The following is a 14806-nucleotide window of genomic DNA, read 5'->3' as shown; positions in this document are numbered from 1 at the left end:
GTCAGCTATGAAATCCTGAGTAAGATCTTTCGAAGGTCTACCTCACATACCCATGCTTTGTGACGAAACTATGTGAAACTACAGGCAATGCAGGAGAAATCCGGTTCATTCTGGTTCAATCCGTTGCCTCAGTGGTGGTCGGTGATTGAAGCACATAAAGAAATATTGCTCCCGCCGCCTTGAATCCGGAAGCAGTTCCATAGGTGGAAAGCGTAGACATTTTGGTGAGGTACCGACGTTTAGTACCGTAAGGAGCCCCAGACCGCTCCTGAGTGAAGGAGTGGAACGTCTGCCAGTTTGAACTGAGGTAACGGAATGTGAGGCAACTGGCAGTTGGAACAGAGTTCTTTTCAGGTGGGGAGGGGGAGAAGAACTCCTTAGCATCAGAGTGTGTTAATTACTCACATGGGGACATAGACTTGTGCTAAGAGAAGAAAGCTGAGGAGATCTCAGGAATGTCGTGTTTTCCTTTTTTGGAAATATCTCTTTTGTTGCTGAATCCGAAAGCTTTTGTCCTCTTCCCTTCTTTCACCCCACAGTAGCTTCCAGAAGAACCTCTGGACTTGGTGGCCACGTTCCAATGATCGGACCTCTTTTTGCGCCAGCTGAATTCTCTTTATCTCTTGAACATCCGTCTGGAAAGATGCGATCCTTCCTGCTTTCTCAGCTCCTATCATTTATCTCTTTCCCTTCCACAGACGTCTGGACGCCAGCCTTGCTCCGCGAAGTCAAAAGCCACATTAGCTGGGATAATGGAGGAGATAAGATCCTTCCGGGGGCGGGGGGGAGGCTGTCACTGTTCTGTATCAAAAATGGCACCTCACAACACCATTATCCCACTTCTGGCTTTGGGCGAGGCCAATTGGCTTCAGTTCTAGCCTAAATCCTCTTCCGTTGTCCGTACGTGATTTCTCTCGCCATGGCTCCCTGCTCGGAGGTCGTGCCACCAGCCAAGGTCATGGTGCACGCCTTCCTCCTGAGCCACGGGGGCCACCTTGTGCGGCCTCCTGGAGATGGAAGTGCAGGCATCACACATTGTCGCCATCATAAGGCGACCAGGACGTGTCTATTGCGATGGCCTTCAGCCAGGCGAAGGAAAAAGATGGAGAAGACTTGTTGGAGTTTCAGAAATGGGACACCATAATGCAAATTTTGGGAAAAGAAGGACTAAGGATAACATGGTGATAGCAGTGTTCCAGTATTTGAGGGGCTGCCACAAAGAAGAAGAAGCACCCTATTTTCCAAAATGCCTGAAGGCAGGACAAGAAGCAATGGATGGAAACTTGTGAAAGAGAGAATCAACCTAGAACAGGGGTCGGCAAACTTAAACACTCAAAGAGCCATTTGGACCCATTTCCCACAGAGAAGAAAACACTGGGAGCCACAAAGTTCCTAACCGGAAGCCCCCCGTTCAATTCTGGAGCTGTCCGGAAGTTCAGTTCCCCCACCATAGAGTCTCCTCTTAGCGCGGCGTACTTTTTCCTCTACCTGTCCTATCCGAAAGCCCTATCAATTGTGGAGACGACTGTAAAACCCTCCCCTTGCCATAGAGCCTTCTCCTGGCGCACTGTGCTTCTCTCCCCCCACCCCACCGGAGGATCCTCTCAAAACTGTGGCGCCCATCGGTGACGGAGCCGCAGCAGTGGGAGGAAAGAGCCACATGCGGCTTCCAGTGCTGCAGTTTGCTGACCCCTCTACTAGAACTAAGCAGAAATTTCCTGAAAGTGAGAACAATTAAACCAGTGGAACGACTTGGCCTCCAGAAGTTTGAGTGCTCCATCACTGGAAGCTTTTAAGAAGATACTGGACAGCCACTGTAGTGAAATGGTAGAGGGCCGCGTGCCGCAGGTGGCACATGGAGCCATATCTTCTGGCAAGTGAGTTTTGTCAAGTTCCAGCACACATGTGCATGCTGTCCAGCTGATTTTCACTCTTCTGGAGGGCTGTGGGAGGCCGTTTCCGAACATCTGGTAGGTCCGTTTGGCTTGTTTTTCGCCCTCCCCAGGCTCCAGAGGCTTTCCTGGAGCCTGGGGAGGGCGAAAACGGCTTCCCCCGGCCCCCTGGAGGAAATACCTTGGCTCGGCTTGGAGGCGAGCAGTGCGCCCCGCATGGGGGTGGAACATGGGCGCATATGCAAATGTGAGGGCGTGCTTTGCATTACGGGTGCTGGCACATTTTTGGCACTCAACAACAAAAAGGTGAGCCATCCCTGTGCAGGGAGTTGGACTAGAAAGACCTCCAAGGTCCCTTCCAACTCTAAATTAATTAGGTCATCTCTTGGGAACTTCACACTATTATTCTTGTGATAAATGCCCACTAGAGGGCAGTAGGAGATACTGAAAACCCACTCTCTCCTGCCACCTAGTGGTTGTCGGGTTTTCCACCTTTGGTAAATTAGAAAGGAGGCAAGTCATGGGAGGATGGCCTTTGCCAAACCTAGCGGAAGCCAGCACAATAAAAGGAGAAATATTAAAGAATTTTGGGGAAGGCTGAACTAGACAGAAAGAGGGAAGAAGATATCTCAACAGATTCTGAATCCCAAACACAAACGCTGTCATGGAAAAGTGTCCCATCGGGTCACTTCTTGAGAGGGCATAATTTTAGGAGTTGAAAAGTGTTTTCAGCAATCCGTGGGGGTTCAAAAGACACCATTTTCTGTCTTCAGCTGATTTTGAGGAGAGAAAATTTCCTTCCCGCAAACAGACGTATAAATGCGTGAGCCAATTTTTCTGTGAAAAAGAGCAAATAACGGATCGATTTTGTGCCGACTCACTGTGGGATACAGGATTGTAGCTTTTCAGCATCACTTCTAAAGAGCCCTCGTAGTTTCGGAGTTTGCCGTTCTAAAAAGGAAGGGAAAAATAAAGTTGGCGATTTAAAAGCAAGAGAATTCTTCCTCGTTTTCTTTTTTTTTTCTTTTTAACTGCTTCATCTGGCAACAGTGCATTTCTTTTTTCCAGAGTTTTTAGGGATATCGTAAAGGACAAATGCTGAACATCTTCCCGCACAGATCAAGTACAGAAAACAGAGTTATTAATTCATGTTATGCAAAAGAACTCAGATAGTCCTCGACATACGATGGTAATCATCATCTCCTAATCCCTTGGGGGCTGGAGTCTGTGCAACTGAATGGAATTTAGTGTTTATTGGCCGGCTGCTCGTCCTGTTGCCAATGAGGAGTTTTGTTCAGCAGATATATTCTCATCGTGCCCAGAGAGAGAAATATCTGCCTCTGCCTAGGATTGAACTCACAACCTCTTGCTTGTGAGGTGAGAGCTCCACCTCTCGGCCACTGTACCACTCCTAGTTAGATAATGAAATCATCATCATCTTCATTTAACAACCCCATAATCCCTGCAGGGCCAGGACACCGCCGCCGTTTTCACCCCTACCGCCATGCTTCGAGCATAACTTCTCCGGCTTCCAAACTCCAGAAGTCGGCTTCCGGTTCTTCCAGCAACGGCCGCTTTAGGAGTGCGCTCTATGGTTGTGGGCCCTATGGCAGCGGAGTTTGGAAGCCGGAGTTTGGGGTTTGCCGGGTGGCTGCTGGTGAGCGTGGTCACCTCATGGTTGCTTCACCCCTGAGGCTGTGCCCGGCTCTTCGGGAGCCCGCTCACAAGGGAGCAGCCGCCCGGCAATCCCAAAACAATAAGCCCTCCCCTGATAATAAGGCCCAAGTGAATAGAATTAGCCTGCTATACTGCGTTTTAATCACTGCCATATTGGCTCTTACATAGAGGCAGAGTTAGCGATAGAGAGATTATAGCTAGATGATAGACAAGACAAAGGCTTTTCTTCAGAGGCCAACTCACCGAGGTGTTCAGATGGACCAAGCAAACAAGGGTGGCCGAATCGATGGACCACAGCTCCTCTTCTGGCTTGTAGGTGAAGCTGAAGCGTTGGGTCTTCGGGCTGGGGGATTTTAGGATCGCCACCGAGTAGCTCACAGAGGTCCCCTGGTGGAAGAGCAGCTGAGGCGGGTTGTCTCGGGGCTTTAAGAAACAGTCTCCCATTTCTAGAGAAAACTGTTTCATGGCCGTTCGGAGCGAGACCTATTGAGGAAGAAGGTGATGTTGTTGTTGTTACTGGCCGGATGCCGTCCCCTGTCACCAGTGGAGAGTTTTGTTCAGCAGATATATCCTCATCATGCAAAGAGAGAGAAATATCTGCCTCTATCTAGGATCGAACTCACAGACTCCTGATTGTGAGTTTGCGTCGCTAAGCGAAGCATCTCAGTGAATTTTGCCCCATTTTACAACCTTCCCTGCCACAGTTGTTAAGTGAATCATTGCAGTTGTTAAAGTTAGTCACACGGTTGTTAAGTGAATCTGGCTTCCCCGTGGACTTTGCTTGTCAGAAGGTCACAGAAAGGGCATCACGTGACCCAGGGACAATGCGACCGTTGTATATACAAGTTATTTGTATAACTAGTTATTTGTGGGATCATATCCTGCCCCATACATCCCTGCGACCAATCCGCTCTCACAGAGAGGGACTCCTCCGGGTGCCGTCCACTAGGCAGTGCCAGAGGGCGGCACCCAGGAGTAGGGCCTTCTCTGTGATGGGCCCAGCCCTCTGGAATGACCTCCCCCCAGATATCAGGATAACAACGGATCTCCGCTCCTTCCGCACGAAACTCAAGACCCACCTGTTCCAACTAGCCGGCCTGGCTTAATCAGAACTTCTAACCTCCCTGGCAATTTTAAACTGTATATTTAAATCTTTTGGGTATTTTAATTGTATTAATTTTATTGTTATTTATTTTAACTTGTGGCTTTTACTTTTCGTATTGTTAATTGTTGATGTATTTGCCTCCTCCATGCCACATGCCTTTATATTTGATTGTACGTCGCCCTGAGTCCCTTCGCGGAGAGGGCGCGACTGATAAATTGAATCAAATAAATAAATAAATAAATAAATAAGTAATTGCTTAAAGTCTGAATTGTGATCAGATCACGTGACCATGGGGATGCTGTGACGGCCGTAAGTGTGAAAAAATGGTCATAGGACACTTTTTTCAGTGCCGTCGTAACTTCGAACAGTCACTAAATGAACTGTTGTAAGTCAAGGACTACCTGTATCATCATCATCTTTTAATGACTCCATAATTCAGTCGGGGCAACTGAATGGAGCTCAGTGATTACTGGCCGGATGCCTTTCGTGTTGCCAGTGAGGAGTTTTATTCAGCACATATATTCTCATTGTGCCCAGAGAGAGAAATATCTGCCTCTACCTAGGATAGAACTCACAGCCTCTTGATTGTGAGGCGAGAGCTCCACCTCTAGGCCACCGCAACACTCATTGAGGAGGAAGGTGATGTGAGGGGGGGGGGACACGGAACCCAAGACAATCTTAGTCACAATATTATTTTCAAGGACACTGGTCTGAAACGAAGGTGGGTTTGGTTCCCCTGTTCTCACTCCTCACTTTATCCCTGAATTAACCTATTTCTCATATTCACACAACACCTAGAAACCTAGATTCGCCCACCAAACCCGGTTTGACCAAGACGTGGAGTCACCATCAAGCTTTAACAACAACTCCACTTGTCTTGCAAGCGTGTTTCTGAATCTGCTGGTTTTGCCTGGTTGGGTTAAGGGTGTTCTCTGAACAAATCGGAGGAAGGGGAGGCGTAGGAGTGAGGGTCAGCATCAGGGCAAACTGGGAGCTCCGCGTGGGAAGAGGGAATGGAGCTGTCAGAGAGAAGAGAGAGAGGCAGAACCTGGGCTGTCTGTCAGCCCTCCGATGGAGAGGCAACAGCCCCCAGGCCTGGAGGTGGCTGATGAGGAAGAGGAGGAACAGCTGAGTCCAGTGCCTGACTCACGGATACACGGAAGGCGGAGGAGAGTGGAAATCTATGGGCTGGTCCTTGGGAAGGAAGAGCCACCACTGCTAGCAAAGCCCCACCTTTAGCTCTGGGGATAAAAGGCAGGGGACAGATATGAATAGGTCTTCTGTCCATGGGACTTGAGATCTACCTTCCAACCCCAAATCCTCAAAACCAGCATTACCTCCACGTAGGTAACTTGGTGAGCCTGTATCACCGGATTGCTCGGCGAGGCGAAATCTTCCGAGTTGTAAAGCTGCAGAGAAACTTTCTCGGGTAGATCGCATTCAAAGGGCACCTGGAGCGGAGGATCAAAAACAACTGGGTTAATTGGTTGCCACCCCCTTAGTGTGCAAGGAGATCCATTTGGCAGCCAGCCAAAAGGATTCCCCAGATCTGCAAACGGTGTCTGCAGGATTTGAGAGGCTCAAATAGGCCGATTGGTAGCTTTGCAAAGGAGAAAAATGGAAAGCCTTTGCATGGAACAATTAAAAAGAAAACGTCGCCACAATTTCTAATGTTGGATTTTCCCCCTTGCTGGGGGGAGCAGTACGGTAGAAGCCATTTTAAGGCACAACAGGCCGTATCTTAACAGTACTCACCCCCTGAGGGGTATTAGGGGTGTCTTACCCCCCACAGTATTTGTTTCCAGAGAGTAAGTCATCTGTGTACCAAGTTGGGTTGAAATTGCTCGAGGCATTCCAGAGTTATGCTAGAACGTACACACACACTTTCTTTTTTCCAAAGCAGAAACGTGAGGCTTTTCACAGGAATTTCTAATTTTCCTAGCAGGAATCACCTCAGCGATAGAAAGCTCTCGTCTAATATTGTCTCTCCGAACAAGGCAGGGCCAAGGCCTGCTTTTAAGAAGTGGGCCTCCAGCTGCTGACCGTACAGATAATGTTATTTTAACATTAAGAGGATGGAATAGTCAGTTGCATGGCTTGAGAAAGAAATATCTTTTTCTTTTGCTGTGTTTAAGAGTCCCCATTTTGCAGGGTTTAATCTTTCTCTCGATAAAAACAGCTGTGTGTTTATCCAGCATAACTCTGGAACGCCTCGAGCAATTTCAACCAAACTTGGTACCCGATGACTTACTCTCTGGAAACAAATATTGTGGGGGTAAGACACCGCTAACATCCCTCGGTGTGTGTGTTCTGTTAAGATACAGCCTGTTGTGCCTTAAAATGGCTTCTACTGTACTGTGTGTGTCGTCGTCCCCATGTGTGTTCCAGCATAACTCCAGAATGCCAGGGCCGCTGAAATGAAAAGGACTGAATTATATCCGGAGTGTTAGTACCTTTGACAGTGATTGTGTGCATTTTGGATTCGAGTTCTGTCAAGATACAGCCTGTTGTGCCTTAAAACGGCTTCTACTGTACTGTGTTTCCCCCCCCCCCCCCCATGTGTGCGCGCTCCAGCATAGAACGTCTGGGCTGCTGAAATGAAAAGGACTGAATTATATCCATAGAGTCAAATCACAGTACCTTTGACAGTGATTGTATGCATTTTGGATTCGAGTTCTGTCAAGATACAGCCTATTGTGCCTTAAAACGACTTCTACTGTACTGTGTCCCCCCCCCCATGTGTGCGCGCTCCAGCATAGAACGCCTGGGCCGCTGAAATGAAAAGGGCTGAATTATATCCATAGTGTCAAATCACAGTACCTTTGACAGTGATCGTGTGCATTTTGGATTCGAGTTCTGTCAAGATAAAGCCTGTTGTGCCTTAAAGCGGCTTGTACTGTACAGCACAGTGGAGTTGCCATGATAACACCTTCGCAATACTCCACAAGGGGGCTCCCTCTAATAACAGGATTGGGATAAATACATATCCAGGCTATCAGCTAGTGTTGTGACGGGACATCCCATTGAAACTCAAGATACGCCGAAGACTGTGATGTTTTCCTTGCATGGTAAACAAACCAGAATCCTGCCTTAAAAAAAATCACCTCCTCTTCTGACTTTTTTTTTTTAAAGCAACGGAGAAATTCCTTGAAAAGTTTTTGTCAAGGTATTAAGCAATATCAGAAAGAATTCACCAGATCAATAACAGCACAGCCTCAGGAAAGGGATTACAACCAAGTAACCGGGCATGAGTTTAAGAGCGAGAATAAATCTCTTCTTACCGCGACTTTTCCCGGAGACACGGGCAGCGTTAAGATGAGCTGTGACAATTAAAAAGAGAGAAAGAAATTCATATTTGGTGAGCCGAAGCATGGTAAACGCCTGTGAATAATTTTGCTTTAAGAGAAAAGAATGACCCTGCTATATTTGGGGGACTCCAGAAATTGGGGGGGGGGGGCTTTGGGTCAAGATTTGGAGGGCTTAAGGCCAGGATTTGAGGGGCTTTGGGTCAGGATTTGGGGGGGGGTTCGGGTCAGGATTTAAGGGGCTTTGGGCCACCATTTGGGGGTCTCCAGAGCAGGATTTGGGTGGCTTTGGGTCAGAATTTTTTTGGGGGGGTTGAGTCAGGATTTGGGGGGCTGTGGGTCAGGATTTGGAAGCTCCAGGCCAGGATTTGGGGGACTCCCAAGATTTTGGGGGTTTCAGGTCAGGATTTTGGGGGCAATTTGTAAAAAAAAAAGCAACAACCATACCTGGTTTTTCACATGGACTCCCCCTTCAAGTTGGGTGGAACATTTGTCCAGGATGCTATTGAGGACAAAATGGGTTGTGTTGTCTCTTGCTCGGCAGCTGGGATCTTTCAAGGTGATGGCATCGACCCGCGTAGGTAAAGCCTGGGATTGCAAGGAGAAGGACGAACCATGGTTAGCTGGGAGATGTTTCAACAGGGACAACCCAAGGAGTGTTGTGGCCTGCCAGTGGAGCTGGCAGCAGATTCGGACAGTGAGGAGGTTGCGGAGGAACCTGGGCCAGTCCTGGAGTCTGGGGAAGGCTCGGATGAGGGCTCTGTGTTGGAGGCAGAGAGGGGGCCAGGGCCGTCTGACAGTTATCAGCTGCCTTTGGAGTCCGACATCAGTGAGGCAGAAGAACAGCTGGAGCCTGTTCCAAGTGTGTGCTTGTGCAGAGTTATCAGACGAAGGGAACAGCTAAAGAACAGGGGTCGATTTGAGAGTAAGGCCACAGGTGGACAATGAATGGCCCCTCCCAGAGGAAATAAAAGAGGAGCGAAAGGGGAGTGGAGTTTGCAGGAGGCCATTAGTTCGCTTCATTGGCTCGTGACTCTCGGAGACTCCTTGCCAAGTTTTGCAGATCTCGGCCTGGCAGCTCTCCAAGCCAGATAAAGTCTGTGACCGTAAATCCTCCCTCGAAAGACTTTGCTGGAGGTGAAGGAGCAGAATTCACAGGAAATTAATAAAAGGGTTTTTTTTTGTCGGGACCATGGAATTTGCTTCTGGGAATCCTTGGTCCGAACACCCAGGTGGACTTCCTTACCGCCAGATAAAGTTTGAGAAGAGCGATTTCGATGCTGCTATCCAAACACTTCCACGGCTTGCAAAGGTTGATGAGCCGGTGGACTTTGTCGGTCAGGTTTTCTGCTGTCTGGGGTGGTGGGGAGGTGGTGATGATGGTTGAGCCTGTAAAACATGACCCCCCCCAAGACGCGTGAGTACTGGACCTTGAGACTGATATTTGTGGCTTATTTCTTTTCCAGGGGTCTCAAATCACTACAGAGGATGCTTTGCATCTCTGCAAGCTCTATGCTGACCAAGGGACCTGGGATCTGGAAAGACTTGACCAGCATTTCCAAATTATTGTTCAGACTGTGGAATCTATTACTGGCACAGAAAAAGTTCTCCAGAACTTCCTCATCAAGAGGTGGAGCTCAAGTGCCTTCAGACGTTGTGGGAGCTTCATCACTGGAGGTTTTTCAGAAGAGACTGGACGGTCACTTGTCTGAAATGCTCTAGGCTCTCCTGCTAGAGCAGGGGGGTGGACTAGAAGACCTCCAAGGCCCCTTCCAGCTCTGTTATACTATATTCTGTATTCTGAGTTCCATACTCCGCTATAGGGAGGAGGAATTTCCTGACAGTGAGGACAATTAACCGGTGGAATGGCTTGCTTTCAGACGTTGTGGGAGCTTCATCACTGGAGGTTTTTAAGAACAGACTGGATAGTCACTTGTTTGAAATGGTCTAGGCTCTCCTGCTTGAGCAGGGGGCTGGACTAGAAGGCCTCAAAGGTCCCTTCCAACTCTGTTATACTCTGTATTCTGAGCTCTATACTCTGTATAGGGAGGAAGAATTTCCTGACAGTGAGAACAATGAATCAGTGGAACATCTTGCCACCAGAGATTGTGGGTGCTTCATCACTGGAGGTTTTTAAAGAGACTGGGCAGTCACTTGTCTGAAATGGTTTAGAATCTCCTGCTTGAGCAGGGGGCTGGACTAGAAGACCTCCAAGGTCCCTTCCAGCTCGATTCGGATTCTGAAAATGGGCTGTTATAACTATGTTCCCAATTGGTTTCTTAGTTTCTTCCAGAGCCCCATCAAGATCTTCCCAAACTCTTAAGTTTAACAGAGTTGGAAGGGACCTTATAGGTCATCTAGTCCAACCCCCTGCCCAAGCAGGTGATCCTTCCCCATTTCTGACAGATGGCAGTCCAGTCTTTTCTTGAAAGCCTCCAGGGAGGAAGGCAACTTCTGTTCCACGGGTTGATTGTTCACAATGTCGGAAAAATGTCTCCTTATTTCCAGGTTGAATTTCTCTCCTTGATCACTTTCCATCCATTATTCCTTGTCTTGGCCTTCGGGTGCTTTGGAAAATAGACTGACCCCCTCCTCTCTTTGGTGGCCCCTCAAATATTGGAAGACTGCTATCCTGTCTCCCCTGGTCCTTTTCTTCACTAGACTAGCCAGGCCCGGTTCCTGCAATCATTCATCGTATGTTTTAGCCTCCAGTTCCCTAATCATCCTTGTTGCTCTATGATGAAGCTCCCATAACTTCTGAAGGCAACTTCTGCTCCATCGGTTGACTGTCCTCACTGTTAGAAAGTTTCTCCTTGTTTCTAGGTTGAATCTCTCCTTGGTCAGTTTCCATCCATTGCTCCTCGTCTGGCCTTCAGGTGCTTTGGAAAATAGCTTGACCCCCTCAAATATTGGAAGACTGCTATCCTGTCTCCCCTGGTCCTTCTCTTCCCTAGACTAGCCAGGCCCAGTTCCTGCAACTGTTCTTTCCCTAGAACAGTTGGAAACACCCAACTCAATCCAACAGCACCCAACTCAACAATCCAACTCAACCAGCCTTCGAACTGCATGGAATCTGGATCTCTCAAGCTCCTGCAAATATTGTCTTCCCCTGGACCTGATCCAGCCGGCTGCCTGCGACCCAGATTGTATTGTGCTGACTCACCGCATATCCTCTTGTATTCCAGGCTGATAGTTTTGGCCGAAGGGATTTCAGTGTAGGAAGCCACAAAGGAATTGTTGCGGGCCTTTTGAATCAATTCCTCCTTGTTGTCCGGGAGGGTCGTACCATTGTGCACCCCAGAGAAAGTAGCAAACGAATATTTGCCAGATGCCTGAAGGAGAGAGGGAGAGAGAGGGGGGGGGGACGGAGAAGAAGAAGGAGGAGGCAGAGAAGGAGGAGGAAGAAGACAGAGAAAGTGAGAAGATGGAGAAGAAGACAGAAGGAGGAGGAAGACATGGAGGAGGAGATAGAAGCAGAGGAGGAGGAGATGGAGGAGATGGAGGAGAAGAAGAAGAGAAGGAAGAAAAGAGGGCGAAGAGAGCAAAGGAGGAGGAGAAAGATGAAGAGGAGGAGAAGGAGATGAGGATGAGAAAAAGACGTAGAAAGCAGAGGAGGAGGGTGGAGGAAGAGGAAGAGAAGGAGAAAAGGCAGAGAAGATGGAGAAGAAGAAGACAAGGAAAAGGAAGACATGGAGGAGGAGGAGGAGATGGAGAACGAGATAGAAGGCAGAGAAGGATGTGGAGAAGATGGAGAAGAAGAAAAGAGGGGAAGGAAGAGAAAAAGAGGGCAAAAGAGGAGAAGGAGGAGGGAAGGAGAAGACAAAAGGCAAAAGAGGAAGAGGGGAGAAGAAGGAGGGGAAGAAAAAGAATGCTTAAAACACCTTTCTCGAACAATCTTACAATTAGCCTTAAAAATTATTTAGAACTAGTGCTGATAACCTGGCTTTGCCCGAGTATTTATTTATTGGGGGGGGGGGAATGTTCGGACCTAACGTAATTTCTAATGTTTTCAATTTTTCCCCTTACCAGAGGGAGCCCCCTTGTAGAGTACTGTGAAGCCGTTACCATGGCAACTCCACTGCGCTGCACTGTAGAAGCCATTTTATGACAGTACGGTAGAAGCCATTTTATGGCAGTACGGTAGAAGCCATTTTATGGCAGTACATTAGAAGCCATTTTAAGGCTTCGGGGGGGGGGAATAGCGAACAGTCCACACCCATTTTAAAGCCATTTCCCTTCCTGTGTGACACCCCCTCCCCTTTTCCAGGGAACTACAAAAACAAAACAGAGGAGGAGGTGAATTCCACAACCTCTTTGGGATCTACATTTCCCGTGGGATCCCACTTTGACCCATGCCACATTTCCCAGGCTGAGCTCTTCCTTTCAAATATGATCACTCCTTTTTGTGGGTCACGTTCCATTCTAAGGGCTGTATCTCATCAACAAACAGAGTTTGTGGGAAGCCTTTGTAGTTTGGTGTTCCGCCAGCTAAGTAACTCCACTGTGCTGTACAGTAGAAGCCATTTTATGGCAGTACGGTCAAAGCCTTTGGCTCGTTTTGCAGTGTTTCTTTTCACCCATAAATTTCCAAGAATGCTGAGTTGCATCCAAAAAAAACCCCCAGATTTCTTCCCCGGCATCCATTTTTACCAAGGAGATGTGCAGCGGCTTAGAGGTGGAGCTCTCACCTCACATTCGGGAGGCTGTGAGTTTGATCCTAGGTAGAGGCAGATATTTCTCTGGGCACAATGAGAATATATCTATCTGCTGAACAAAACTCCACACTGGCAACAGGAAAGGCATCTGGCCATTAAACACTCAGCTCCGTTCCATTGGCCAGACGTCACTCCCGCAAGGGATTATGGGGGTCGTTCAAAGTCCATTCTTACCAAGAGTTGTACAAATGAAAACCCGTGGCCCATTTTCCACAGCACATTTTGCTGGCTCTTCAGCCACAGAGCCAAGGGCATCTCCGCTTTGTCCTCCGAACGCCCATCCTTGCAAACCGTTTTTACGTTCACTTCCACCGTCTGCATCCTGCAAACAAAACCGCACAAATATACATTCTTATAATTGCTGTTTAACACTTGTCAATTCATATCCTTTTTCCGCCTGTATATTTACATTTTCATACTTTCTTATTTCCCCTCCCCCTGATTTAATGAGGTGTCGTCTGAGTTATTTGTTTTGTGCTTTGTTCCTTTCTCTTTCTATTTGTATCTTTTTTTCAAGCCAATCGTAAAATCGCCCCCATGTCCTGTAATACACTGATTCCTCTTTGTCCTTTATTCTCAACGTCAGCCTATTCATTTCTGCACAATCTAATATCTTCTTTATCATCTCTCCTTCTGATGGGATTTTGTCTGCTTTCCAATTTTGTGCAAATACAATTCTAGCTGCTGTTGTTATTTGTACAATCAGATATGAGTCTTCTTTAGTATATTTCTCTGGTAGAATATCCAATAAGAATATCTCTGGCTTAAATTCTACGGGCTGATGTATCATTTTCTCTAACCATGATTGTGTTTTTAACCCAGTAGCTTTTTGCATCTCTACATGTCCACCACATAGGATAATATGTTCCTGGTAATTGGTGACATTTTCAACATTTAGCTGATTTATTCTTGAAACATTTTTGCTAATCTTTCCGGTGTCGTGTGCCGTCTATAAAACGTTTTATATAAATTCAAGAAAGAGCCTTTCTTACACATCTTAAGTCCCCTTTCAAACATTTCACTGGGTCCTCATTTTACTGACTTTGGAAGGACAGAGGTCTGAGTCAACCATGAGCCAGTCGGGATCCAACTGCTGGCAGCCGGCAGAATTAGCCTGCAATACTGCATTCTAACCACTGCGCCACCACGGCTCTTTATCGATTCCCAAACTGCAAACTGTAACTAGGCGCGAAGCTTGTTTCTGTTCCAACCCCAAGGGAAAAAAGGACTATTTTTGTGGCCTTCTAACCCCTACATCTCCCCCATCAACTCATACCTCTTGCCCGATGAGCTCTTTTGCAGCCACAGGATGTGAGCCACGTTTCCAGATGCTTCGTGGGAATCCAGGCAGGTTTCCACTTTGTGGGAAAGTACTTCTACCTCCAGATACGACTCGGCATTGAAATTCTGCGCCAGGATGCAGTCTTCATTTGCGCTGGGCTCTTGACACAAAAGAGAGAAATCATGAGCCATCCAGCAAGCAAAAGTCAAGGGGGAAGCCAGATCCGCTTAGCCACTGGGTTACTCGCTTAACAAATGCAGGGATTCGCTTAACGACTGGGGCAAGGGAGGTAGTAGAAATGGGGTCAAAACTCAGTTAACAAGTGTTTCACTTAGCAACATGCGTTTTGGGCTCAATTGGGGTTGTAGGTCGAGGATTACCAGTGGATGGATTGATGGATGGATGGATGGATGGTTGGACAGATGGATGGATATGGTAGTTGATGGATGGCTAGACGTATGGATGGATAGATAGACACACAGACGGACAGATAAATATGGTAGTTGGATGGATGGACAGACAGATATAGATGATGGATGGATGTCAGAGACAGATGATATAGATTAGATAGCTAGATAGATAGATGGATAGATGGATGATAGATAGATAGATTAATTAGATAGATATGGTAGTGGATGGATGGATAGAGAGATATGGTAGTTGATGGATGGATGGATAGATATGAGTTGATGGATGGATGGATAGTCATATGGTAGAGGATAGATGGGTGGATAGTTGGATGGAGAGGTGGAGAGAGAGAAGGAGAGGGAGATATAGTTGATGGATGGATGGATAGATAGATATGGTGGTTGGTTGGTTGGTTGGTTGGT

General features: G+C 47.4%; 1 protein-coding gene across 1 annotated transcript in view; it reads right to left on the bottom strand.

The window, feature by feature from the left end:
- ENG (endoglin) overlaps positions 1-14806 on the bottom strand; it is a 40343-nt gene that overhangs the window by 7035 nt on the left and 18502 nt on the right. The window contains exons 5-13 of the mRNA XM_081967152.1: positions 13971-14136; positions 12869-13016; positions 11143-11311; positions 9226-9368; positions 8427-8567; positions 7956-7994; positions 6012-6125; positions 3813-4052; positions 2774-2843 (exon numbers count right to left, since the gene is read on the bottom strand). Of these exons, the coding sequence (XP_081823278.1) occupies positions 2774-2843; positions 3813-4052; positions 6012-6125; positions 7956-7994; positions 8427-8567; positions 9226-9368; positions 11143-11311; positions 12869-13016; positions 13971-14136 (1230 nt within the window). The remainder of the gene's footprint in view (positions 1-2773; positions 2844-3812; positions 4053-6011; positions 6126-7955; positions 7995-8426; positions 8568-9225; positions 9369-11142; positions 11312-12868; positions 13017-13970; positions 14137-14806) is intronic.

This window comes from Natrix helvetica (assembly GCF_964273705.1).
Source record: "Natrix helvetica genome assembly, chromosome: 15".
Lineage (NCBI taxonomy): Eukaryota > Metazoa > Chordata > Lepidosauria > Squamata > Natricidae > Natrix > Natrix helvetica.
This window is presented reverse-complemented; position numbering and strand designations above follow the sequence as displayed.